This window comes from Mustela putorius, unplaced genomic scaffold, assembly GCF_011764305.1.
Source record: "Mustela putorius furo isolate JIRA1106 unplaced genomic scaffold, ASM1176430v1.1 tig00537335_pilon_pilon_pilon, whole genome shotgun sequence".
Classification (NCBI taxonomy): domain Eukaryota; kingdom Metazoa; phylum Chordata; class Mammalia; order Carnivora; family Mustelidae; genus Mustela; species Mustela putorius.
The window spans coordinates 5,755,715-5,783,398 of record NW_025422457.1 but is presented as its reverse complement, the minus strand read 5'-3'; the positions used below and the strand labels follow the sequence as shown (position 1 = coordinate 5,783,398).

Sequence of the window (27,684 nt, the reverse complement as noted above, 5' to 3'; positions counted from 1 at the left end):
ATGGTTCTCCCTAAAAGTTCACCCAACTTGTTTTGGGGAGCTCCAAGTTGGGCCTGACTGCTTAAAGGTTTGAATTACTGTTCTTCCAAATGCCCTAGGTACAAGTCATGTCTCTTCTTACCTCTTCTCTTCTCTAGTACCTTCTGCCAGGAACCACCACGTCCATAGAGCATGGCATCTTCTGCCCCATCTCACTGCACTTTACACCACTGTCACTTTTAATCCAGAACCTCAAACACTCTAAGCAGAAAATGATGCCCTTATGCCCTAATTTGTGCTGATGATACTGACTGCACCCCACAGTCTACACAATTCCAGGTTAAAAACAACTATAGGAGGAAAGACTTTCCTTCATTCAGGTTAAACACAGCCCTAAGGGATAGGACAAGAAATTCAGTTCCTGAGAAAGTTTTGCACTCTTTCCCAACTCTTTTCTTCCCAGGTTCCCAAATTCTCATGCAAATTTTTATGCAAATAACCTCTAAAGGATTCCCTATGTAACTGTCAGACTCTGCCCTGGCATTTCTAAATCTTTATAATGGACAAAATATGAATTCAAGCCATAACCCTCTTAAGAGTATTTCTTCCAACTAAATGCACTAAAATGACTTTCCATGTGGTATTTAATTTAATGTGGTATATATACAATGGAATACTATGCAGTCATCAAAAGAAATGAAATCTTGCCATTTGCGACAACGTGGTTGGAACTAGAGGGTATTACGATTAGTGAAATAAGTCAATCAGAGAAAGACAACTATCATATGATCTCCCTGATATGAGGAAGTGGAGATGCAAAGTGGGGTATTTGGGGGGTAGGAAAAGAATGAATGAAACAATATGGGATTGGGATGGAGACAAACCATAAAAGACTCTTAATCTCACAAAACAAACTGAGGGTTGCCAGAGGGAGGGGATAGGGAGAGGGTGATGGGATTATGAACATTAGGGAAGGTATGTGCTATGGTGAGTGCTGTGAAGCATGTAAACCTGGAGATTCACAGACCTGTACCCCTGGGGCTAATAATACATTATATGTTTATAAAAAATTAAAAAAAATTTTAAAGATAAAAAATAAAAAAGTAAAATAAAATGAACTTCTAAGTTTGTATATCATATGCTAATAAATATTTTTGCTGGACATTAATCTAAAAATTTGCAAGATTCTTTGAGTTCCAACATGATGTAACAGAACTCTTTGGGTAGAAGAGGACTTACTGAACCATTTCATTCAAAACAAAGAAGTCTGTCATGAAATTAACAGAACTTGTGTAGATACAGTAACCACATGGATCAAATTTGAATTAAGCCCACTGAAGACCTTATCTTTGTATTGGCATGTCCCTAGAAACTTATAAATAATAAATAAATAAATAAATAAATAAATGAATGAATGAATTTTATTATCGCGGTGAGGTCCCAAGAAAGTACCAAAAAAGAGAAAGAATTGTGACAGACATGTCTCAAACACTGTTTTAGAAAATAACAAGATTTTCTTAGTACTTAAGTTATTGATTTTATTACCATAAAAGTTTTTAATTAACTATACAGTTACTTACAGTTTTTTACTTTTAATCTTAGATATCAAACATCATCAGACTTTTGCTCAATAATTTTTTCATTTTCTACTTCAGTGAACTGTCACACCTTCTGTTACCAGTTATCCAAAAGTTATGCATCAGAAACACAAACTGACCTTCCTAAACAAGAACTACAAAAATTTCCAATTCCCTCTGAATGAATTTTAAGTATTTATGCTTAAATCTAAATAACATGTCAGTATAGAATAATATAATCTAGAAACTAATATTATATAAATCTATGCTTCCCTACATTGGTTTAATGCCTTTATTGACCTGTGTACTATGGGGGGAAAAAAAAAGGCAACCTCTTTGCAAATTGTTTTTGAAATCAAATCTGTCATAGCTAGGTTGGCCTAACTAATACCTTGGTAAGGTAGTTAGTAATAAAGTAGACCCACTTTATCAAACTGACCTCATTAACTTGTTTTTTGTCCAGATGGAACACTTGACCAGAACTTGTAGAGGCAATTTCTTCATAGACTTTATATCCAATATGGCCCCTGTCATCACAATCTCCAGTGAGCACAAATACCACCTATGATATTTTTAAAAAAAGAAGACAATTTAAAGGGTTTTCTGAAATCAATATGAATTTATTGAGTACCTATTACATGTTTATATGCTACTAGTACAGTGCAATATATACATTATTATATATAGATCATACATATACATATATATGTACATACATATACATATATACATATAAAAATGTATATAATACCATACATCATATATATATGTATATATCCATCCCTATATCCATGCACTTTGCAAAAGACTTCGAAATCTCTCTTGTTTAGGAGGTGGAGTTAATCTGTCATCTTCAAACGAAAGCTTGGACATATGATTTGCTTTGGCCAGCAGCCCAAAGCAAAAGGGACATTCTATCAGTTCAAGCTTACATTCAAGACCTTGTGTATCTTGTGTATCTTGTGTATCTAGATACCTTGTGTATCTTGTGATCTAGCACTTGATATATACTTCTTCTGCCTTGGCCGTGAAAAGAACATGTCTAAACTAGCCTACTGGTCTCAAAAAATGGTGAGAAACCTGTGAAACAGAGCCAAGTCACCCTAGAGATCAGCCTAGATAAGTGAGCAAGCCTCACCTAGATCAACAGAGCCCTGAAAATTTGTGAGAAATAAATGTGTGTTGTTTTCAGCCACTGAGAGGTAGAACTGTTTGTTACACAGCAAGAGCTAACTGATAAACAAGTAACTGACTAAGAGGAGATTCCATATAGGATGTGATATTTGAGACATAGGCCTATGTTTTTGTCAGTTAAAAAGATAAGATGGTAAGAAGAACTTCATTAATCCCCAATCATTTCCTCTCTGTATCAATAAACAAGGTATTAATATGTACAAATATTACATATGTATTGGAGTACATGTATACAGATCAATAGTTATAATTACTGGCATTTGCCATACAAAGTTTAGTCAAAGAGGAGAGGCAACTTCTCAATGCCATAAAGGCACAACTTCTTTTATTGAACTCGACTTTATTGTGCTTCACAAATACTACGTTTCTTACAAATTAGAGGTTTGTGGCAACCCTGCAACAAGCAAATCTATCAGCACCATTTTCCAACAACATTTGCTCACTTCATGTCTCCGTGTCACATTCTAGTAATTTTTGCAGTATGTCAAACTTTTTCATTATTCATATATACAAACTTTTTCATATTTTCATTATTCATATATATTATTCATTATTTCATTATTCATATGCTATGGTGATTCATGATCAGTGAGAATGACTTGCTGAAAGCTCAGATGATGGTTAGGATTGTTTAGCAATGAAGTATGTTTTAATTAAGGTATATATATATTTTTAAGATATAATAATATTCACATGTAAGAGAGTACAGTATAGTATAAACATAACTTCTACGTACACAAAAATTCACTTGGCTTTATTGTGATATCTGCTTTATTATGGTGGTCAGGACTGCGCCCACAATATCTCCAAGGTATGCCTGAATTCCTCCCAGCTGTATTCAGATAGAACATTTGGGAGCTGATTCCTACTCACTTGTGACTGTTTCTGTTGGATAAGCTGGAGCACCTCGTGAGTGAGCCGATAATCCTTGGACCGTGCATCGGTGAAAACGTAGATGAAAGAGCCAGGAAGAGAAATTTCCAAGGCAATTTTTATAGCTCCAATACTCATTTCTGGACAATCGCCACCACCCTGTTGAGGAGCAGAGAAAAAAAATAATTGCAATTATTTCATCAATAAAAAAGGAAGGAATATTTTAGTTATAGCAAGTTGCTTTAGAAGCTGTAGAGCTGAGCAAGTTCTCTTCACATTTATCTTCCATCGGTGTGCCACTGGATTGATCACTTTGCTTACCAGGAGATAGAAAAGACATAAAATGATGTGGAGAGTGAAAAACATATATTTATGGATAAATTATAAATTCATCCCAAACACACAAAATAATAGAAATTTTTTTTAAGATTTATTTATTTATTTATTTGACAGAGAGATATGACAAGCAGGCAGAGAGGCAGGCAGAGAGAGGGGAGGAAGCAGGCTCCCTGCTGAGCAGAGAGCTCGATACGGGGCTCGATCCCAGGACCCTGGGATCATGACCTGAGCCGAAGGCAGCAGCTCAACCCACTGAGCCACCCAGGCGCCCCAATAATAGAAATTTTTATGTTTTTCACTTAATTAGATGTTGATTCACTCTCTATTCCCTAACCTATTTCATATATCCCTCTTTTCTTATCCCTTATATGATGACCTTGAGAGTGCAATCAGAAGAGAACTTCCATGAACGCCCACCATGGTATCTATTAATTGAGCCACATGTCCTACCTTTACAGTGAAGGAATCATTTGGGCAGAACGAGGGCTAACTACTCACATGCACCTAATCAAAAACACAGCTCCTATTGCTGTTGCCTCTCTCTACTCCATTGCCAAACATTCCTCTTTACTGGGTCATTCCCTCCAGCAAACAAACGTACTGGTATATCTCCCATACCTCAAGCTTTTGCTCAACTGTTACCTATCAAGGGAGCCTCTCATGACCACCTTACATAAAATACACATTCTCTGTCACTCTTTTCATTCTGCCTTATTTTTCCGACTAACACATGGTCTCTGTGTTTTATTTTCTACTTGGATAGACTCAATATATTTTCCTGAACAATAACAGTCCACATCCTAGGAAGAATTCTTCTCACATTTATTTAATTCAAAATTATATGGATTTATAGATTAAACTGTAAGGATGCTATATTTACAGTTTACTATATTTTAAATTTAGGATCATATCCCTCTTTTCCATGTCATCGATGTTCTTCAAAATTATAGGTTTTAATGATTGCATAATATTCTGCCTGTATCTCATAATTTAGTTAACCATTTCCCTACTGTTGATTAATGCTCTTTCAAATTTTCCTCTATTATATATAAATACAAATCTATTTTATATATATGTATATATACGCTATATTATTGTATATTATATATACACTATTATATTATATATACATATGCATGTATATATATTTACATAATGTCTGATTATTTCCTTAGCATAGAAGTCAATAACCACAGGGCCAAGGGAATGGACTTTCAACCAATATGTTTTGAGCAATCCAGAACCACTAAACACCCTGCTAGGATTTAGATACACAGAGAGGAATAATAAGCTAAAGTATCTTGTCCTTAAGGAACTCACGGTCTAGAAAAGACAACCAAATAAAAAGTAAGAGAGCTTGGGGTTATGGGGGCGGGGGGAGTCCTATGTTTCTATAATCCACCAGAATTCAATAAGTAAGAGCTCTTTCTCAAAAAGAAAGTAATTACTTGACAAAAGGGATAAAGTTATTACTTTAAACTCTGGAGATTCTACTTGATTTCCTACTGGGGCTGTTCTCAGGCTTTAAACAGTTTCAGATTGTGAAACAATATCCTGAGCACCATAGAGCTAATCAGGGTCAAAAGAGTCAGGCATTTGAACTGTTTACACCGCAGTTTGGACAAACTGGAGAATCTTTTCTTGCTTTGGATCGCACTCAAAACTTACAGTCTGGGAGTACCATTCATTAAATGAGTTGGAACAGAGCCCCAATGGTTATAAAACACTTCTAAAATTGAGACACCTGTGGAATATTATGTCACTTTCTTAATGGTAGCAGACTGAACACTGTAGTAACCTGATCTTCACTTCTGAGAAGACGTCAGCCAAAGACACCCAGAAATTTTACTGTTAACAATCCTTTCTATTCTTGCAGGACTGACCACCTATCCATCATTACTTACGTGTATTAATGATAATAGATAATACTGTTCTCAAAAACTTGTATATTTGTATCTTCAGACTGTACTTACCTCCCGAATTCCAATTTTACATTTTTTTAAAGATTTATTTATTTGAGAGAGAAAGGGAGGGAGATTGGGATGGGGGCAGAGAGAGAGGATCTTCAGACTCCCCGCCCAATGCAGAGCCCCAGTTGGGGCTTGAGCTCACAGCCCATGAGATACTGTATTTAGCCAGACTGGCCCCACCTCAGTTGAACAGCCATTTTGTTGTTTATGCAGTAAAACTTAAATTGACCCTGCCCCCCGACTCCCCAGGAGAACTTACTTAAAAGCAAGTCCAGGAAACCAGTCCAAGGTAACAAAGCCCAAATACAAGGGTGGGTCAGGTCAGGTAGAGAGAAAACAGCCCGGATGCAGGGATGAGTTGGGACAGGTGGAGACATCCAATCAGTAAAGCTCACATACTGTCTCTCTAGCTACCAAGGAGTGTGGGCCCCTCCTTTTGGGTGCCAATTCTCACCAAGGTGATAGGCTAGTGCAAATGTCTAATATGAGGTGAACTGTAGTTCAATTGGCCACCCGTGTAGGACCTAGCATGACTGTGCAGCTTTTTCTGTGTATTGCAATCTCACTGGCCACTTGTGTGTGACCAGGCCCAACTACATGGCCTTTGCCCCTAAAAACTAGTCTGTGAAGCAGAGAGAGGTGGTCCTCTCTGTAAGGAGCAGCCCCGACCGGTCTGCTTGACGGTTGGTTTGATTATTGATGCTTGGCGTGAAATAAAGCTTTGCTTGACCTTCACTTTGTATCAGCCTTGCTCCTTTGACCATGGACCCATTATTGGGAGACCCAACACTGGGGACCCAACAATACCACCTGAGCCAAAATCAAGAGCCAGAGCCTCAACCGACTGAGCCACTCAGGCAACCCTAATACTACATTTTCCATTGCCTGTTAAGCATCTACTGCAAGGGTGTCTGGGTGGTTCAGTTGGTTAAGCGTCCACCTTCAGCTCAGGTCATGATCCTAGGGTCCTGGGATTGAGCCCCAGGTTGGGCTCCCTGCTAAGTAGGGATTCTGCTTCTCCCTCTGCCTCTGCCCCTTCCCACCCATTCATGCTCTCCCACTCGCTCTCAAATAAATAAATAAAATCTTTAAAAAAGAACCTCCTAGATGTTTTACAGCTCTTCACAATTCCAAGGGTCTAAAATAGAACTCATTTTATTTTCCCCAACCATGTCTTCCCTATTTTTGTTAGTGGAACTACCTGCCTCCATATTCAGGTTCAAACATAAGTCATCTTGACTCCTCCCTCTTCCTTCCCTCTTCCTTCCCCTAATCAATGGTCAAACCATATTCCTCTACTTCTGTCATGAATCAGTACCCTCCCTTCCCCCTTATTTCCCACAATTCACTCTTCTTATCATTGATTTTGTTACAAGTATAGCCTCCCATCTTGCCTTCTGCTCTGTCTAGCAACAAACTAAAGTTTTCCTTCGGTAAAGAGCTTTCAGTACCATCTTTACTTACTATCTTTCACTACTTGTGTTGGATCAAATGCTCTTTCTAGTTTCCTATCTCCTACTGCTCCCTCTTCATAAATTGCTTCCTTTAAGCTAAGACTGCTTCCTATTCTTTAAATATGTCCCTTTCTTTGCACTGTAATGCCTTTAGGACTTTCATTCATCCTTCTACTGTTCCATTTACCATCAGCACTCCTCACCAACATATGCATGGCTAATGGCACCTGGGCGGTTCAGTCTACAGTCGGTTAAGACTCTGCTTTTAGCTCAGGTCTTGATCCCAGGATGGAGCCCTGCACAGGGTTCCCTCCTCTGCAGGGAGTCTGCTTCTCTCTCTCCTCCTCCCACCACTCATGCTCTCTCTTTATCTCTCTCTCTCAAATTAATAAAATCTTTAAAAAGTATATGCATGGCTAAATTCTCCCATTTTGTATAAGCTCATTGATAGCAGTAACTGTGCTTTGTCAAGTCCTTAAGTCCTGAGTGCATAACATTTGCTGGCATAGTAATCACTGAGTAAATATTTGACTAATTGAACTATCTTCCTTCTAAGGCTGAGATGATATGCCTTCGCCTCTTTAAAACTTACTCTTTTCTTCCAGTCAAATATACTTCACTCTTCAGCTTTACTTTAATATGCTTTACATGTCAATGATATAGCATGTTTTCCTCTGCATAATAGTTATTTAGAGAGATTGTCATGTGCTAAAAAAAAAAATGTCCTTAAACAAGCATTTGTGTGCTGAGAAGGTGGAAATAGCTATTGGACATGTTAATAACTTTAATATATTGCATAGAAATAACTCTTACTTGAAGCCAACTTTGCACATCTGTAAAGAATATTCTTGACTGCTCAAAAAACTAGGTTGTATTGTATTTTCAGAAGCTTAAACAAAAACATTCCTCAACTGTGCTTGACATAATCCACCTGAATGTGAATCACATTATAAAATCTACCCATTCCACAAGCATTTGTTAAATGGCCAAGTATACAATAAAGCTAGCTCTGTGGTAGACTAATTCTAAAGAGAGATTCTTTTGCTAATTGTCACCTAATATTAAGGGGTTGGGAGAAGTCTTCTGTCAATGGGCCAAAAATCAGAACTAAGTAATCTCCAGGGTTATATCCTAGGAATGACAAGAATGATAATCCCTGTCCAGTTAGTAAAGGACAAGCTTTGAGCCACTTGACTTGTGTTCAAATTTACTCTAAGAGGATGTAGGGATGCCTTAGTTCATCTCAAAACATCACCCAGAAGTATACTCTAGAGACCACTAGAATCCTTGGAAGTTACTCCAGATGAATGCATCCCACTGAGATCCCTCCATATCTTCAGACTCATACTAAAACTTGAAGGTAGCCCTAAAAAAGCCCCATGTGTTGAAATGGAACCTCTAAGCCTTTAAGTACTTTTTCACCCTATAAGTTTCAGTAAGAAGTTTGAAATCACATTTTAATAAAACTTACATGGTCGACAAGATTTTTTATAAATATTGGAACCACCTTATTCTGCTGAAAACAGTACCTCTGTGAAACACTGAACCTCGTACACAATAAGCTTAACACTGGTTAATGCCCAAAGGAAAGGGTGTGATGAGCCAATAGCTGTAACTCCGGAGAATTTCACAAATATAATTGCAAATGAAAGGCATTCTTTTTCTTCCTTAAACTCTTTTATATCATACCCTCAAAACAAAGTCTTTAACTCTTACAGAGAAATTAACATAAAGTCTCAAAGCAGCCAGAAAAACGGGGGAATGTAAAGTCAAAAGGAAACAGTTTGATCCATGTGTGTCAGAAACTCATAGTGGATGTATATCAGTGTTTTCTTTCTTTCTTCCTTTGTCAGAGAGAGAGTACACACAAGCAGGCAGAGTGGCAGGCAGAGGCAGAGAGAGAAGTAGGCTCTCTGCCGAGCAAGGAGCCCGATGCAGGACTCGATCCCAGGACCCTGGGATCACGACCTGAATGGAAGGCAGCGGCTTAACCAACTGAGCAACCCAGGCGTCCCTCTTTTTTATTTTTTTTTAGATTTTATTTATTTATTTACAGACAGAGATCACAAGTAGGCAGAGAGGCAGGCAGGGTGGGGCTGGAGAAGCAGGCTCCCTGCTGAGCAGAGAGCCCGATGTGGGGTTCCATCCCAGGACCCTGAGATCATGACCTGAGTCAAAGGCAGAGGCTTAACTCACTGAGCCACCCAGGTGCCCCGGAAATCACTGTATTCTTTCCAACAAAAATGATTATGCTGCCCCGAATTTCACACTTGCAGACACAGATTATACTATAATCATACTGACTACGTATCAGAATTTGTCCTCAGGAACAACTCTTCTCTTTCCAAAATAGTACAGTATCTTTAAATCATTACCTTTTTTGTTCAGCTAGGTTAGTGGATAACTGAAAACGAAAAATAAAGTTAACCAATTATTTATATCTTAGTGAAACTATTTGTCTATCTCATTGTGGATATATGTTCTAGAAAAGAAACAATTTTTTTTTACAAATGAAGTTAACATATAATGTTATATCCTTATTAAAAGCTCCCTATGTGATATATGAGTCTGAATTTCTAATCATTTTAAATCATAAATAATCACTAAAATTATCTAGAAAAGGAATACTATAGATATGAGCTAATACAATGGCCACTAACAAGCCTAAAGTAGTTTTTGAGCATTTGAAATATGGCTAGTTAAACTAATGAACCAAATATTTTATTTTACTTTAATGAACTAAAATTTAAATTGAAAAACTAAAGAAGTACTAATTTTTCACACTGATGACATGTTGATATGGTCATATTATGGACAAAACTGAATTAAATATCAAAATTAAGCTGTTTTTAAAAATTACACATGTGGCTTATCATATTTCTGTTGGACTGCTCTGCTTTAGAATGATACTTGGTTTAGTTACATAGGCTTCATTCTAGATTGTTATTTGTAAGATTATTGCTTTGTTCTAACTTCCATCAACTTTGCTTCCTGGCAGAAGTTATTAAAAAGAAAATTCAAGTTGCTTTGATTTACTATGGATCAGGAATCAAATGACAATCTACTCCAAAAATCGCTAAGTTATTGACTTTGTTTAAATACACACACACACACACAAAGTTTAAAACAAAGTTTTTGCACATTTATATAATTATATTGAGATACATATATATTAGAAACTCATCCCACAGGTTTGCTAATAGTCTTTCTCAAATCACTGTCTGATCATCTGATTTGTAAACTAGTTTTGGCAGAAGAGGACTAAAGGGAATCATTGCCAAAATGTCCATACTTATAAATAAAATTCACAAAATCAGATACTTTCAGGTTGATTTATGTCAAACTCATGCACAGATTTTTAAATTGGGGGCAATGGACTTGCAACCGAAACTCTAAACATAAACTATTTTACGTTAGTTCCAAGCTTTAAAAAAGGAGTCCTTTCTTTTAAAAAAACAAAAATAAAAACAAAAAAACAAAACAAACAAAATTTAACATTTTATGTTTTGACTTGAATACCAAACAGGAAAAAAAGTAAAATAGTATTCTATTAAACATCTATAATGGAGAAACTTAGAATTGATGATGTTGAATCTATGAAAAGCCTCATTAATTTAATTGACACTTTTACTGGTAATAAGACACCTTACTTGTACTAAGTCAGCAGATGTCCATTCTAAGCCAAGCACTAAGACGGTACTGTCACATACACTGTAATCTAGTCTTTACAATGGTTGATGAGGTAGGTGTCATTGTTAGCACATTACATTGCCAGCGCACTAAATCTTGAAAACCCCTTTCCTAGGGGTCACACAGTTACTAAGTGAAAGTGCAGAGACTGGAACTCAATTCTGCCTAGCCTGAGAGTTCGTGCAAACTCCACTGGGGCATTTTATTACCTTCCTCTGTTTCTGTGACTGCAAGCAAGTAGCTTGTCAGAGGAAAAAAGGTTCTTCTTCCTTAAGGTACCCACGGAGTATTGTTCATTCTTCTACTGAAGCATTTGTTGAGTGTGTTGGAATTGATCTGTTTCCTCCCACTAGTTTTTTGTTCCTTGAGGAACTCAGTAAGTGTTCCTTTGTAGTTTGATTAATGAAGGATAAATGAACAGTGAGGAAATGGGTGAATGAGATTGTGCAAAAGAAGCAATCTTGACACAATCTAGGCAAGCGTTCTGTGTTCAGCCTGAGCTTTACTCAGGCCTAGCCTGTCTGCTTTCAAAGTAATATAATTCCAGAGCTAAGCCTCTTAAACGTACAAGTATATTCTTAGTGGCATCTAAAACGAACTCCCTCCAGCTCTCCTATCTCTGCATCTCTGTCTCTTTGTCTCTTTCCCTCTGACACCCTCTCTTGATCCTGGCATGCTGTCAGCTTTAATATTTAACAAAAGAAAACACACATGGCTATGGAACTGTATCTCCCAAAGCCACAGAAACCGGCACACGTTCACAAAAATGTAACGCGGGAAGGGCCTGACTTGGCTAACTTTGTGTTTTTCCTTGAGCTCTGAAATAGAACTTATCTGGATCAGTAGGCATATTCTTGCTCTGTATTTTAATATTCACTTTATCTTTATAATCTGACTGATGGTTATGATTTACTAAGCCGCCAAAGACACTTCAGATAGAAAAAAAATGGGTAGTGGAAAAACAGAAGCATGTGAACTTTTACAGTAAATATTGCTCCTGGAATTAAGGAAAGAAAAAAACCCCTATAACCTCAGAGTTGCAGTGATAATTGTGTAAAAAAAAAATAATAAATTCCTGAAAAGTAAGATAAAATAAGAATGAAGAGAAATCTTATCAGTCAAGGGAGTAATAAAACAGAGATTATCACGCTGTCTTTTCTAAATACAAGATAGTGTGGGAGTAGCACTGAAGAAAATTGAACCTTTAAACCCTGAGAGGAGCTGGAAAAAAAAATGAGGTCCCTATCCAAATCCTAATGGGAAAATGCTCATCAAACAACGGGTCAGAGTATTAGGAGGGCTAATCTCAGAGCAGGCCTTTACCCTTACCCCTGCCTTATTATTTCTCTTCTAGTCAACTCATACCCCTTCTTTTAGTCTCATCATCCATTTTTACTGAACTATTGTTAATACCAATCGTTTCTCAGATAAGCTTAACTCCAAGCAATGAATAAATGAAACATTTTTGGTAGGCTCATGCCTAAGTCCAAAATAAGTATTAGTGGCCTTGTAATACTTACCCTTATTCTAACATAACTATCACCTACTAAGCCTTGTTTCAAAGGCAGACTTCATTTTTCCTTCATGTGAATATCCACTACTTCAAATGTCTTACTTGTGTCCATTGCCCTTTACCTATAAAATTTAGAAATGAAACTTGGTCTTAAGCTGAAAGTTTATAACCTCATTTCTCTTCCTTAAAACATAGTTGTGTGATTTTATGACCAAGAAAACAGAAGGTACATGTGGAAACCATTATACTGCATTGAACCTAAAATAAAAATGCATCCAAGCAAGTATAAAATAAATCAGAATGACTGTATAATCCTAATGCATTAGTGACATTTGGTCTTCATCACTTGTAGAAAATACAGCAGGGATATAGTGAGAGATAATCAGAGTATTTCTTTTTTTTTTTTTTTTAAGATTTTATTTATTTATTTGAGAGAGAGAAAATTAGCAAGGGGGAGGGGCAGAGGGAGAGGGAGAAGCAGCTTCCCTGCTGGGGAGGGAGCCTGTCACAGGGCTGGATCCCAGGACCCTGAGATCATGACCTGAGCCTAAGGCAGATGCTTAACCACCAGCTGAGCCACCTGGGTGCCCAATCAGAGCATTTCAGAGCCCAAACTTTAAATCTCTATAATCAAAATAAAAGATGTTACTTTCCAGGCAGCCCACCATGTTGCCCTTTACTAGTTTGGAGAAGGTAGAATCCAAATCCAGGCATCAAAAACGGTTGCCCTTGCTTTCAGATGTATTAAAGGGTAACAATTACAACCACTTCCAGACTTTCAGGTTATCCTTTCTCAGTAATAAGGATCTGACTCTTCCACAACTGATCTTTCAATTTGTTGGAACTTCTTTCATGTCTGATCTTAGGAGGAGATTAGTTCACCTCAATTTTAAAAATCATAAAGGATACACTATGTACCAGCCATTCAATATCTTGATTAATAAATCAGAACATGATATGCCTTCATACTACTTACAGAATTCCTTCCTTTGTCCTTCAAGGATTCTGCACCTTTTCATTGTGACCTTTTCTTCTCCCATCAAATTAAGACACTGTCCAGGTCCCTTGTTGGGACTCCTGATCTCTCCTAACATAGGGCTCCCTTGTCTGCCCAGAGAGAAGGAGCCAAAGGAGGGCAGGGCTGTGGGCCTAAAGAGGCCCTTGCAACCACTCACCATCTGCTTGTTCAAGCGTTAGGCAGGCTTTCTTTCTCCCTGTTTTCCTTGGGCCATGACCCTTCTCTGTCTTTCCTTAGTACTCCTCAGATTCAGCCTTCCCACTAAAATCTCTGTCTTCCTTTCCACTCTAATACTCTCATATGGATTTTATATACTCCCCAGCACATTTGGTATTATCTTTGTTATTGGGTAGTGGAAGCAGATTATAACGTTGTGATTGTGTAATGTGTGTTTTATTTTATGTGTGAAAAATGCATTTATACCACTTATGTACTTTTAGGTCTTGGGGGGAAAAATAAAAAATAAAAAATAAAAAATAAAAAATAAAATATATATTATGAAATATATATATTAAACACTGCATTTTTACTAATAAAATCATTATAGTTTATGAACACTGTAATTTATTGGGAAGTTTGAGATAGATGAATTGTATGGGTTGTTTCAAAGCTAGTAGTCATTAAACGAGACTAGTGAACCAAAAGCTAGATCATCTCACAGGAGGAGACTCATATATATGAAAAGTCTAGATAAATGGGGATTTTAAAAAATCAATATGAATACAGAAGGAGGGAGACCTGGTTTAAAGTTTATAGGAGGAAATATGACCAACTGAGCTGGTGACTGCACCTGAATTCAGTCACATGATATGATGGCCAAAGCCCAGTATCAGCCTCCAACACCAAGAGGGGCTCTAGGATACAGCTCCAGAGGAGGGCCCCCATGTATCATCTGGTGATGAAGACCAGTGCTATAGAATCCCTAACTGGGGTTAGTTCATTTCTAAGGTATTAATACGTTTCTGGAAGGGATTCAGACATCTGATGGAATAACTGGACGAGTAACAGAGGGAATACCAAAACCAAGACTCCACAATTCTCCCTGACACTTCTTCAAGGCCTAAGAATAAAGACAGCTTCTTGACAACTGCTCTTGATCAATTTGGATTGAGAAGAAACTCTTAATTTCTTCTACATTCATTTTGCTCAACGTGAGGTTGATCATTTTCTCTAGGAGTCCTGGCTTTAGATCATGAAACATTCTCCCACGGAAAGCATTTTGACCTCCATCCTTACCATCACCTAAAAACTGTCAAAATCAGATGCAATTCTTACTATGGGGAATAGAGTTATCCTTTGGTTGGGGAAGGAGCATGTATGGGGTGAACCCAGGCATCATGGGTCAGTGAATTCCTCTTCTTAAAGTTATTTTGTCACATGTAACTGTAATGTTGACTCTGCAATGACTCATATGTTTACCCTTTGGAACAGTGACACACATGCACACTTTGAAAAGAAAATCAAGACTTTTATCACCATAATCCACATCCACCTCATTCTGCTTATAGTCTGCTTTGAAAAAGTAATCCAATGGTCAGAACACTCTTCTACACTCTCTGTCCTTTGAAGTGCACACATAAAATATTGTTAAGAAATCATCTATATTTTTGCTTCTAGATAGCGCATCAGGGTACATAGCTAGAAAAAAAGCCAAGTATTTCTACTCAGGGCCCTCCCTTTTCTTTATTCTCTGAGGATTTAGGATTATTTGTCCCTCAGAGAATTCACATGACCTAGCAGAAAACTCCAGCAGCAAATCAAAGTTCTAAAAGGGGTTTCATTCAAACTGCAAGAAGTTTCAACTCTAACAAAAATAATCAAAACCTCACCTACAAATACAACTACAGTATGAACACTACTTTTCAGTCCCTTAAAGGGCATCTTGTTCTCATGTCTCTCCAAGGTGTTTGTGAGGTCATACTTAAATAACTTTACCAGAGTAAGTAATGAGAACATATGTTGAGCAATAAAAATAAAATTTATTTATAATTAACTTTATCATTTGCTACTCAGTAAATTCAGGGGAGCCAATTACTCAAAGTGATTAGAGGCAGCAGTGAAAACCAAAACCTTCAAGGAATAAATTCATTTCATTGAGGATGAGACCAGACCTAGACTTACATCTGTCTTTAATTCTCTACACCCCTACTTTGAAATAAAATACAAAGAAAAATTCTATAAATAAATATCAATTTGGTTAGTGTAATTAGGTTACTTAAATCGATATTTAGAAAATAGCAGCGTGATAAAGGACATTGGCTTTGGCATTAAAAACCCCTAGCTTTGGGACGCCTGGGTGGCTCAGTTGGTTAAGCAGCTGCCTTCGGCTCAGGTCATGATCCCAGCGTCCTGGGATCGAGTCCCACATCGGGCTCCTTGCTCCGCAGGGAGACTGCTTCTCCCTCTGACTCTGCCTTCCACTCTGTCTGCCTGTGCTCGCTCTCACTCTCTCTCTCTTACAAATAAATAAATAAAATCTTTAAAAAAAAAAAAAAACCCTAGCTTTGACACCAACTTTACTCCTTGCCAGTTTGATGATCTGATGAAGACTTATTACCAAAATCTCAATGCTTGAGTATCCTCATTTGTAAAAAGGAATATTAATATTTTTGTGGGTGTGAATTGAGAGAATGACTTTAAAATATGTGCACCATCACAAGGCACATACTCCACAATTGCTGGTCATTTATGGCAGGATTCTTTGGGGATTATTTCCCTTAAAAAAAACTTCGGGGTACTACAGGTAATAATAATAGCTAACATTCCTCAAGCCCTTACTTTGGGTGGGACACTGGTTCTACTATTCTTGAAGCTTTTACATGTATTCTGAGTTACATGCATTGGAAGCCATATCTCACCTTTTTCCCTAAATTAAATACACGCCATTCCTCCTGTAAAATTGAATTTATACACTTCTATATATATGCATTTGTAAGAAAGAAAACTTAAATAGAAACAAAAGCTGCTGTTTTCAGTTGAATCAAGGCCAATACTAAAAACAAAAATCACATCTTTCATAGTTTTACAGTGTGTCTATATCTGCACTTACTTATAATCCCTTCCCTTTTCTTTTCTAGTATTTTTTTTTTTTTGCTTTTTCTTAATTTCTTTCTGTTACAATCAGTTTGGGTTTTAAAATTCATATAGATTTTCCTATAAATCTAGAAATAAAAAGTATACTTTTACGTAGTTACATGATTTAGAAAACTAGAAATTAGATAAAGTGTATATAAAATTATCATCATATATTGCTCTTCTAAAATCAGCACTATCCTCTCCTCCTCTTTTTAACCATTTTGGCCTGTCTGGCCATGTTTCTCATACTCTCCTTTGCAAGTATTAATCCTGACATCAACTGTTCCTACACTACAGCAACAAAACACTGTTTCCTCTTAACTTCAGCCTGCTACAGTTTGCCTATTTATACTTCTGCTTCTATTAAAGAATTGCAATAGTAATCTTCTTCCTGACTATCCTGTTGATATGTGATGATGCCGCTCTACGCATTTTTACTCTCATTTCTGCTTTTTTTAAGGTCAATTTTACTAACAGACTTTGCAAAGGGAACATGAAGCTTTCCCGTTTTAGGTACCAACTATCTATATGAAAAAAAAAGTATTTTTTTTTTACAATAACTCTATTATTGTAAAACCTCTTTTTCTTTACATTTCAACTGTTTGACTAATTTCTTTTTGTTCTTTAAAACAAAAACAAAAACAAAATATATAGATAGGAGGCGCCTGGGTGGCCCAGTTGGTAAAGCATCTGCAACTTGCTCAGGTCATGTTTCCAGGTCCTGGAATCAAGCCCCAGCGTCAGTCAGGCTTCCTGCTCCATGGTGGTGGCGCAGAGCGGGGAGGGGACAGTTTCTCCCTCTCTCTCTGCTCCCACCCATAAATAAATAAAATATTTTTAAGAAGAAGATATAGATAAAAGGCTTTAAAGCATACTGCTGCGATACCATTTTCTAAAAATCAAAAAGGTTTAGAGTTTTCTATAAAGAATGTGACCTTAGACAGGACTTTGCACTGCATATTTACAGGGATACTAATTCCCAAAGCTCTGTGATTTGAATACCATTTGTTGACATCTGTCTTCCCTTCTTTTCCCCAGAGAGAAAGCTCAGATGCTTTTCAAGTTACTCCCTTGTATTCCAAATGAAAGACAACAAAGGAAAATGAAAATAATGTTATAAATTTAATGATTTAAATTTAGTGATTTTTTTTTTTCTAAGTTTTTTTTGGAAAATTTTAAATTGCTTTTCAAGTTACCTATACCTCTATTAAAAAAATAGCCAAGTCTAGTGTAATGTTAACAGCCAATTATTTAAATTACTTAAAACTAAATTTACTTTTCTTTTTTTCAAAACTTTTAAAAATGCAAAAAATTAGTAAGTTTAAAAAAATTTTTAAAAGTTAAGTTTTTTATTTTTAATATTTTATTTATTTACTTCACAGAGAGAAAGAGAGACAGTGGAGATACAAGCAGGGGGAGTGGAAGAGGGAGAAGCAGGCTTCCTGCTGAGCAGGGAGCCTGATGTGGGGCTCAATCCCAGGACCCTGGGACCATGACCTGAGCCAAAGGCAGACACTTAACAACTGAGCCACCCAGGCACCCAAAGCTAAGTTAGTTTTAAGAAGACAGCAATTCTTGTTGTTCATGATACCAGTGATTTTCAGGGCGTCACTAAAAATGGTAGAAGGAGAACTGAAGAGGGGTCTGGAAATTATGTACAAAACAAAATTTAGTATCTCATGCTAAAATTTCATGAAATTTGTGGAGTTTAGCTTCTGGATTGACTTATGAAATAATAAAATTTTCTCTAAGCAAACACTGATGAGAAAACAAAATATATTCTTCAGATTAGGGGTTAAGCGATGATGTAGCCTTGAGTCTTTTCATACCTGACCCTTACTTAATGAAAAATCTTGCCACTCATTTAAAATGTAACAATGCCTGTAACAATGCCCAATGTTGAATAAAGGGCAAAAGTAAATATTTGTTTTCTTCCCAAACTGGTTGTTCTACTTAAGCATCCTCTTGGATCCCAAGACAATGCAAAAATAAACCCCATAAGATATAGCCAGACCAAAGAAAACCTCCAGAAAAATGTACATCAGCTTTCATTCCAGGAGGAAAGAAAAGAAAGATTAATTTTTTGAGCAGAGACATGATACAACCCTACGGAGTGCTTGTGTCAGGCGCAATTCCAGAGGTGCTGCTCTGGGGAGGGAATCAATGGAGGATGAGCTAGAAATCCTGATCCTTTACCCTGGAGACAAATGGAGCACAGAGGGTAAGCATACTCCTTGAAGATCCTTCAGAACAAAAGAAAGGGAGAGGCAGGAAGTCAGGAAGTGCCAGTGCCAGGCCTCATTGAGAATGTAGGGATTTTCATTCTAGCCAGATATTAAAGAATACAGCTCAGCTGCACTTCTGCATAGGGAAAAAAAAATGAGTACAGTAAATCCTTTCTTAACATTCTATCAGCTAGAAATCTCCATTCCTTGGCCCTTCTGAATCTCTATGTAATGAAAACTGATAACTGGGTTTTTAAGTCATTCTTTGTACTGTCAAGTAAGTTTAAATTATATTTGTTTTTATTATATTTATATAATATTGTGTAATTATAATATTGATAATATATTATATATATAATACATATACAGGACAGGGGTCAAGGAGTGTAAAGGAATATATATAATATATATTATATATTCTACATAATACACAATGATATATAATTAATATATAATAATATAATATTATATATAGTTTTTACTGTTAAGTATGTATTTTTAAAAGAGGCTAGCCTCATATAACATCCACTTATTCCACATCTATTTAAGTCTACTCTAGTGCATATACCAGTTACCCCATGGATGGATCAAGAGGCCCAATGAGAGCTACAAGGCTCTTGCTCGCAGGAGTTCATAGCAGAATAAAGCAACATAAAAATTTTAACAACCAGGGCAGTACAATTTCTAATTCCCATAATTCATGTACAGGATGGAAATTTTTATGGAAAGATTTTTTTTCAGGGGATCCTGGGTGGCTCAGTGGGTTAAGCCTCTGCCTTCAGCTCAGGTCATGATCCCAGGGTCCTGGGATCGAGCCCTACATCAGGCTTTGCTCAGCAGGAAGCCTGCTTCCCCCCCCCCCTTCTCTCTGCCTGCCTCTCTGCCTACTTGTGATCTCTGTCAGATAAACAAAATCTTAAAAAAAAAAAAAAAGATTTTTTTCAGAGGATCTGGACACCTAAAGTGGCAAAGAATTTGCTATATTGAGTGATAGAAAAGTAAATTCTAAGTAAGTATCAAGAAAAGACTGAAAGAATGACATGGTATAAGAGAAAGGAAATGGAGGATTATTAGTGGAAAAAATAATCAGAATAAATTTAGTAAAAGAGAAAAAGAGCCAAGGAATAACTATGGAAATCTATTGAGATTTCTCATGAAATATAGTTTATTTTAGTGTATAATTTAAAAATGATAGAGGCACAATAAAAGAATCATGCCTGAATACATATTTGTAATGCCAAGCTTTGACTTATTCACCCTATCCCCCAGTTATGCTCATATCATGCACAGTTACATACACAGTTACAAATCAAGTCATTCACCCAATAGTGAAACCAAAGTATTAAACTTCAACTCTTCAACTTCAACTTCAAAGTATTAAATTTCAACTCTTCAACTTGGACTCAGTTGGTATATTTAATCTTTCTTTCTTTATCAAAGAGTAAGCATGTTCTATATGTCATGCATTTTACTAGGGTAATGATGACTAAATCAGACATGGTTCTTCAGTGTGAAATCCCAACTACTTTGTAATGGAGAGAGGTAGCAATATATGACCTAGCCTGGAGGACAGGAAGGATCTCTGAGTAAGTGGTACTCAAGATTAGACTTGGAATACAGGATTTCAAATCGGGTTAGGGGAACATGGAACTGAAGGCAGGATGTAGGATAGGAACTTTCCATCCAAGGAGAAGAGCATGTGCAAAAATGCCACTGGGAGATGGATGAGGATACACACAAGGGGAGCCCCTTAAGACAGAGCCCAAGCCCAGAGCAAAGAGTGGCTCTATCGAAGGCTGAAACAGAGGCAGATCTCAGGTCACTCAAAATCATGGGAAGAATTTGATGAGGTGGGGATGACAGTAGAGAATATTAGGGGGAAATATGCATAGATGTATTTCGAGATCATTTCAGAAATGTATTTTGAGATCATTTTGTTTACAGAATAGAGAATAGGCTGGAAAATAAAAACAAGAATAAATGCAGGAAAATCACTTAGAAGCTTTTTTTAAAATTTGTTTAGACTGAAGATATAGTAAATGGGACTAGGGCAGTACCAACAGAAATAGAAATCAATTGATATGGAAAACATTTAGAAAGTTAAAAACCAACCCCCGCCTGTCTCTCTGCCTGCTTGTGATCTCTGTCTGTCAAATAAACAAATAAAATCTTAAAAAAAAAAAAAAGAATAAATGGGAGCTTTTTTTTTTTTTAAAGATTTTATTTATTTATTTGACAGAGAGAGACCACAAATAGGCAGAGAGGCAGGCAGAGAGAGAGGAGGAAGCAGGCTCCCTGCTGAGCAGAGAGCCCCATGCGGGACTCGATCCCAGGACTCTGAGATCATGACCTGAGCCGAAGGCAGCGGCCCAACCCACTGAGCCACCCAGGCGCCCCTAAATGGGAGCTTTTTAGCAGCTGAGAGAAATAGCTTGAGAGAGCTAGGATCCTGAGAAAGCCAAAGAGTTGAGATCAAGTAAAGAATGAGAATAGAATGGGTACTGGATGTCAGTGGATCTGAGGTATGAGGAAGAGAGGGCTGCCATTTCTATGTACCTGTATTTGAAACAGTAAGTGCGGTCACTTGCTCAGAGTAGATAACTCACTGAAGTAGCCAGTCGTAAAAGGGTAAGGGGATGAAAGTTTAAAAATAGTAGACAAGGTCTGTAATTGTCATTGGGAGAAACAGGAGATTTATTTTTCTTAAAGATCTTATTTGTTTATTTTGGCAGAGAAAGAGAGCGAGCATAAACAGGGGGAAGGGCAGAGGCAGAGGGAGAAGCAGTCTCCCCACTGAGCAAGGAGTCCAATTTCCTGGGATCATAACCTGAGCTGAAGGCAGAGCCTTAACCTACTGAGCCACCCAGGTGTCCTAAAATGGGAGATTAATTGACCAATAAACACAGTAAGATCATGGGAGTATTTAGAGTCTAGTGGAGATAGATGGATTTGTATTTACATTGGAATCAACAACCTGCCCTGTTGTTAGACTTCAACCGCACTTGACCACTGGTGGACGAGCATGAATAATGCAGACCACTGGGGTCAGAGGGGAACAAGGTTTGCCTTTTGAACAGAAAAGCAATGAACAAGAAAGAAAAATGTGTGTTTTTAAAATGATAGGACTCTGAGCTAGATTGGGGGAAAGTAATAAAAAAAAAAAAAAAGAAAGAAAGAAAGAAGAAAAGGAGAGATCTGATGGTCTGATGGCCTGGGAGACAGGACGACAGGACAGGGGTCAGTGAGGGTAAAGAACAGTTGTAAACAATTGTGCCAACAAGCGTGGTGCACAGTTGGTTGCCGTTGCTCTAATGCTTGAAATAGCGTGATTTGAGAGGTAGAATGGATTCGTGATGATAAGGTCCAGAAAGTGCATGGAAGACTGAGATAAAGGAAAGAACAGGTTATTGAGGATGACTAGCAGGTCAAGGAACTGAGGGGGAGAAGGTTCTGACAGGTCACTCCCATAAATGCTGAAGTCCCTGGAATAGTGGCAACCCTGAAAAGGAAACGTAGCCAAAGAGCCAGGTACCAGAAGCTTATAGGAATGATGGGGAGTGGTCAAAATGTCTGGAAATGACTGCAGCAGAGACCATCCATGGAGGATAGCATAGTGAAGCAGCCTCAAAGAGCAAGTTTTTGTCGTTTTTTTAATAAATGGATTTAGCAATGATCTCAGAGCAGCACTAAGGAGAAAGTACAGACTAACCCTATCTCCAAGTCCTGTTTTCAGAATAACAGTTAAACCAGTATTATTCTTCTTTTCTCATAACCAAATTATACTTAGGGTCAAAAATTTTATAGAGTTGATTTATAGCACACAATATAAAAATTATTTTAATTATACCATTTCCATTAAGGGGAAAGAATTAACTGTTCCTTATGAATCTCAGTGAAGGGACTCCCTGAGAGCAGGATTCAGTAAACTCCTGTTGAGGGTCATATAGTAAATATCTTGGGCTAAGAGGGCCAAATAGTCTGTCAAAACTTCTTTTATCTGCTACTGCTGCATGACAACAGCCATGGGTGATTCATCGATAAAGGTGAACCCAATCTGCCCTACTCCCACATCTACTGTTCAATTTATTCAGCACGCAAGAGAGGCAGTAGTAAGAAAGTGAGAAGTGAGAAAAAGAAGTGGTATTGGAATTTAGAAGTCAACAATGACTTCTATCAGATTTAAAAATAAGGGAAATCAGATAAAAGTTCATGCTTTTCCTTTCCCCTAAAACAAACTGAAAAAGCGAAAGCAAGCACTTACCTGAACATACAGTTCTCTGAGTTCATATTGAAACTTCTTGGGATCTGTGGTAATTGTCACTGGGCCAATTTCTATGAAGATAAAAATAACACCAGTGAATAAATGGTAATCAACAGCATTAAAGACTTTATTGTGTTTTCACATGTCTTTCATTCTGCACACTATATGGTTATTTATGAATAAGAAACATTTAGCCAGCAAAACAACAGACTTTTTCTCAGCTTATAGCTAGCTACCAACGAATAACTTAGATTTTGCTAGAAATCATGCTTACGTAAATTTTTAGCTTTAAGAAATTCAGAGGGACAGTGAAAAATGTCATAAGACAGAGTCAGGAGACCCCAGGTTCAGTCCCTGTCAGTCCCTCTGTACTCTCACTGGTTAGTGAATATTTATTGAATACCTATTTTGTTGCTGGACTCTACATTAATTAGTTACCCAGCCTATAATTCTGTTTTCTCCACTAAATTTGTTTGCAACTTTCCTATAAGTCCAAATTAGCTGAAAATTAAAAGTTTAACATTAAACAACATAAAAACAAATGAACATCAATGCCACAGGGTTTTTGTGTTCTGTTTTGTTTCGTTTTTATTAACATATAATGTACTATTTGTTTCAGGGGTACAGGTCTGTCAATCAGCAGGCTTACACAGTTCACAGCACTCACCATAGCACACACCCTCCCCAGTGCCCATCACCCAGCTGCCCTCTCCCTCCCCTACCATCCCCCAGCAGCCCTCAGTTTGTTTCCTGAGATTAAGAGTCTCTTATGGTTTGTCTCCCTCCCCAGTCCCATCTTGTTTCACTTTTTCCCTCCCTTCCCCCATCCCCGTCCTGCCTCTCAAATTCCTCATATCAGAGAGATCATATGATAGTTGTCTTTCTCTAATAGACTTATTTTGCTTAGCATAATACACTCTAGCTCCATCCACCTCACTGCAAAGGAATGCCACAGGGTTTTTAAGAACTTGGAGAGGCACTGAAATTAGGACATTAAAAGTTGAGGATATTGTCCCTACCACATCCTTCCCCCAGGGCTGGGGGTGCTGTCTGTCACTATCACCATTCTCCTGAGCTGACTTTGACCAACATAATTACTTTTGTGGTTGCTGCCACCCTCACCGCAGGACTAAAGTCAGGGGAAGAGAAAAAGCCCAGATACCAGGGTGGGTTAAGTTGACAATATTTTTTTCCTAGGATACAGTATGTCTGTGGTAAACATTTTAATCCACAAAGATCATTTTCTTAAAAAAAAAAACCATCAACTTTTTTTTTAAAGATTTTATTTATTTATTTGACAGACAGAGATCAAAAGTAGGCAAGAGAGGCAAGCAGAGAGAGAGGAGGAAGCAGGTTCCCTGCTGAGCAGACAGCCCAATGTGGGGCTCGATGTGGGGCTCGATCCCAGGACCCTGAGATCATGACCTGAGCCCAAGGCAGAGACTTAACCCACTGAGCCACCCAGGCGCCCCTACCATCAACTTGTAAAATAGACAAGTGGAAAGTGGCCTTTATAGGTATCGAGTACTTCCTTAAGAAACATTCATCTATTTAAGGAATACAGGATTAAAATTCATCAGAGTATCACGTGCACAGACATATCACCTTAAATTCCCAGGTGGATGAAAATCTATTTTATCTAATGAAGATACAGGCTGTATTCAAAATGACAATAAGCAACTTCAGTACAAAATCATAAAAATATTTAACACTGACTTTTTATAACACATTTTTCTAGCTTCAAAGGCACACTGCTAGACAAATGCCTTTATGACTTCAAAGGATAATAATTAATTAGGCCTTCTATAATGTGCTAAATATAATACAAAAACAGACTGTAGGATTTTAGAATGAGGTAAATTGGAAAGGAAGCCCAATTTGTCTGCCATAACCCCTGTAATTTTTCTTAGAAGTCACATGAAAACTATGCCTGCATCCTTCATCACAGATTAGACTAGACACCTTGTAGTATGCAAAAGGAATGGAGAAGCAACTGGAGAAACTGGGTGAAAATGCAAACATCTGCATTCCATACCAAGCAGAACAGTTATTAGTTATGCGAAAGTCTTGTCCCAAGTGTATGGAAAATCAGAGAAGCCTACTCCCTCAAGACTAAACAAAGGCATACTTTGCAAAGGAATGCAAAATAGCAAAGAATATGCCAGACGGTTACACCCTGACATATAAATTGTCAGCAACATTGTCAAGCCAAACGTCTATGTTCCTACATGGCAGAATACTGAAATAATTCTGGAATTCAAAGCTGAAGACTTAGGAAGAAATACAAAGAGTACTAGAGGAAAGCAATGACATAAGACTAAAGAGGGCACCCATACAAGAAAATTCCTACAATAAGATTTTAAAAATTAGCCCTGGATATATGACTGTTCTTTAAAAGTGGAGACCAAGGACTGCTATTAAAATAAGAGGACTGATTAGCCTTCGTTTATATCCATAGACTCAAATACCAATTTGTTTTCAACAAAGATAGGAAATCCCTCCTGCAGTTCATTAATAAGCCTTTTTACAAACTACACTGAACAGTGGAGATAAATCTTTTATCAGTTATGAGAGATACTCAAAGAGAGGTGAGGGCTTGCTGAACTGCCGTATCCCTCCAATTGTAAGCATCCTTTCCAATTCTTTCGAATTGCATGGTAATGACTGTTCGGCAAAATCAGCCTCCTCCCTTCCATTCCTGTCTTTCTCGTTGCTTCATACAGCCCTGTGCCAGTTGTATTATGAGCAATGTCCTCTTCTCTTCCTTTTTGCTCATGTTGGTTTCATCCCCTGCCAAGCCTCTGAGGACATCCAGCAGGTACAACTCTGTCCAGGGAAGATGAACTTGAAAACTTTGGTGGTAGGAAAAAAAAAAAAAGCTAAGATATCTGAAAACGTTTTCTACACAGAGCAACATGTGCAGCTGTTCTTTTTTCCAAGATCTCCATTCTATTGATGATTGTTACTACCAACCTTCTCCTCCTTTCTTCTGGACCACAGGCAAGACAGGCCATGTTTGAATGCCTAATCTGATGCACACGATATCCAGAATTCTTTATTACTGAATACTTGCAAATGATCTTTAATAGACCAAAGAATAATAAAGAAAAAAAAAGAATAAAGGTTAAAGGTTAAACCCAGGCCTTCAGATCTTTTATTATTTGCTCTTTTCATTACATCATGAAACCTCCATGCTATAGCTAACATCCATGGGACATGATCAATAGGACACTGGTTAGCCAACCAAGAAGGTTTTCAGTCTTCCCTATTATCCAAATGTTTTGTTCTTCACTTCAACCAAGTTATGAATACATAATCAATAGATACCATTTTCTACATATAGCTTATTTTAAAAAAGAAACAAACAAACAATCGCAGGTATCTAGGTGACTCAGTTAGTTGAACACTGGACTCTTGGTTTCAGCTCAGGTCATGATCTCAGGGTCCTGATACCGAGTCCTGCATCAGGCTTCATGCTCAGCTGCTCAGCACAGAGTCCACCTGAAATTCCCTCTCCCTCTCCCTCTGCCCCCCACCCCCGCTCACACATGTACTCTCTCTCTATCAATAAATAAACAAATAAAATCTAAGGAAAAAGAAATATTAGGGCAACATGTATTACTGCAAATATAAGAAATATGTCATGCTTCAGAAGACCATTTTTGATTAAAAAAAAAAAAAAAGTGTCCAAAACCCTAAGGCAGTCTCCTCTTCTCATTTTGTTATTTCTCGTTTCCTAGGGACTTATCAGATGGGTTGGATTTATTTCCAGCATCTCAGCCATTGTTCTCTTAATCTCAGTTGTTGGATTGTATTTGAGAAAATAATGGAAAGAAGTTCACAAGGTAATATTTTCTTTCACTGCTTCACTTGGCAAGATCGATATCCAGTTTCTCACTTCCTTTTTCCTTTCCACTAACAGATTTCTGCTCCTTACGGTTTTTCTTTACTCAAAGTGCTTCTTGATAATATAAGGAAAAGAAACTGCTGCTTGCTCGGGTTTAAACAGTACCCATGCATGATTTGATAACGGTATTCCCAATTTCTTTGGTTTTAGAAAATATATAGTTCTTGGCTTTATATTTACAGTTACACATAAATACGTGAAAAGTTAAAATGAGAACCCCTAGCTGCATTATAAACTAAACAATATTTGTAGAGCATTATAAAAGAATTAAACATATATATAAGTCACAGAGCTTGTCATAATGGGAATTGTTGAAAACTACAGCAAGCTATGAAACATCGGAAAGTCTATTTAATGCCTGAAAAGAGCCAAGTAATACAGAAAGGGAGAGCAAACTTTCTCAGTGTCCAGGGAGAATAGAGACCCCTGAACTCTAGGGAAATACACAGTGAAAGTATCAAGAAGGAGATGAGGAAGGAGCTGGGAACAAAGAGAACATCAGATTAACAGAGGCTGGCATTAGAGCAGAGAAATTCCAGGCACTGGGACATGGGCTGTTCAGAATCCCTCCCATGAACTGAATCTCAACATGTTCCATGCTCTAAAAAC

General features: G+C 37.5%; 1 protein-coding gene across 3 annotated transcripts in view; it reads right to left on the bottom strand.

Annotated features, from left to right (window-relative positions):
• Positions 1-27,684, bottom strand: part of HMCN1 (hemicentin 1) — a 485,682-nt gene that overhangs the window by 343,343 nt on the left and 114,655 nt on the right. For all 3 annotated transcript variants that reach the window (XM_004767964.3, XM_004767965.3, XM_013064227.2), the window contains exons 2-4: positions 23,169-23,239; positions 3,624-3,782; positions 1,996-2,118 (exon numbers count right to left, since the gene is read on the bottom strand). In XM_004767964.3, the coding sequence (XP_004768021.1) occupies positions 1,996-2,118; positions 3,624-3,782; positions 23,169-23,239 (353 nt within the window). The remainder of the gene's footprint in view (positions 1-1,995; positions 2,119-3,623; positions 3,783-23,168; positions 23,240-27,684) is intronic.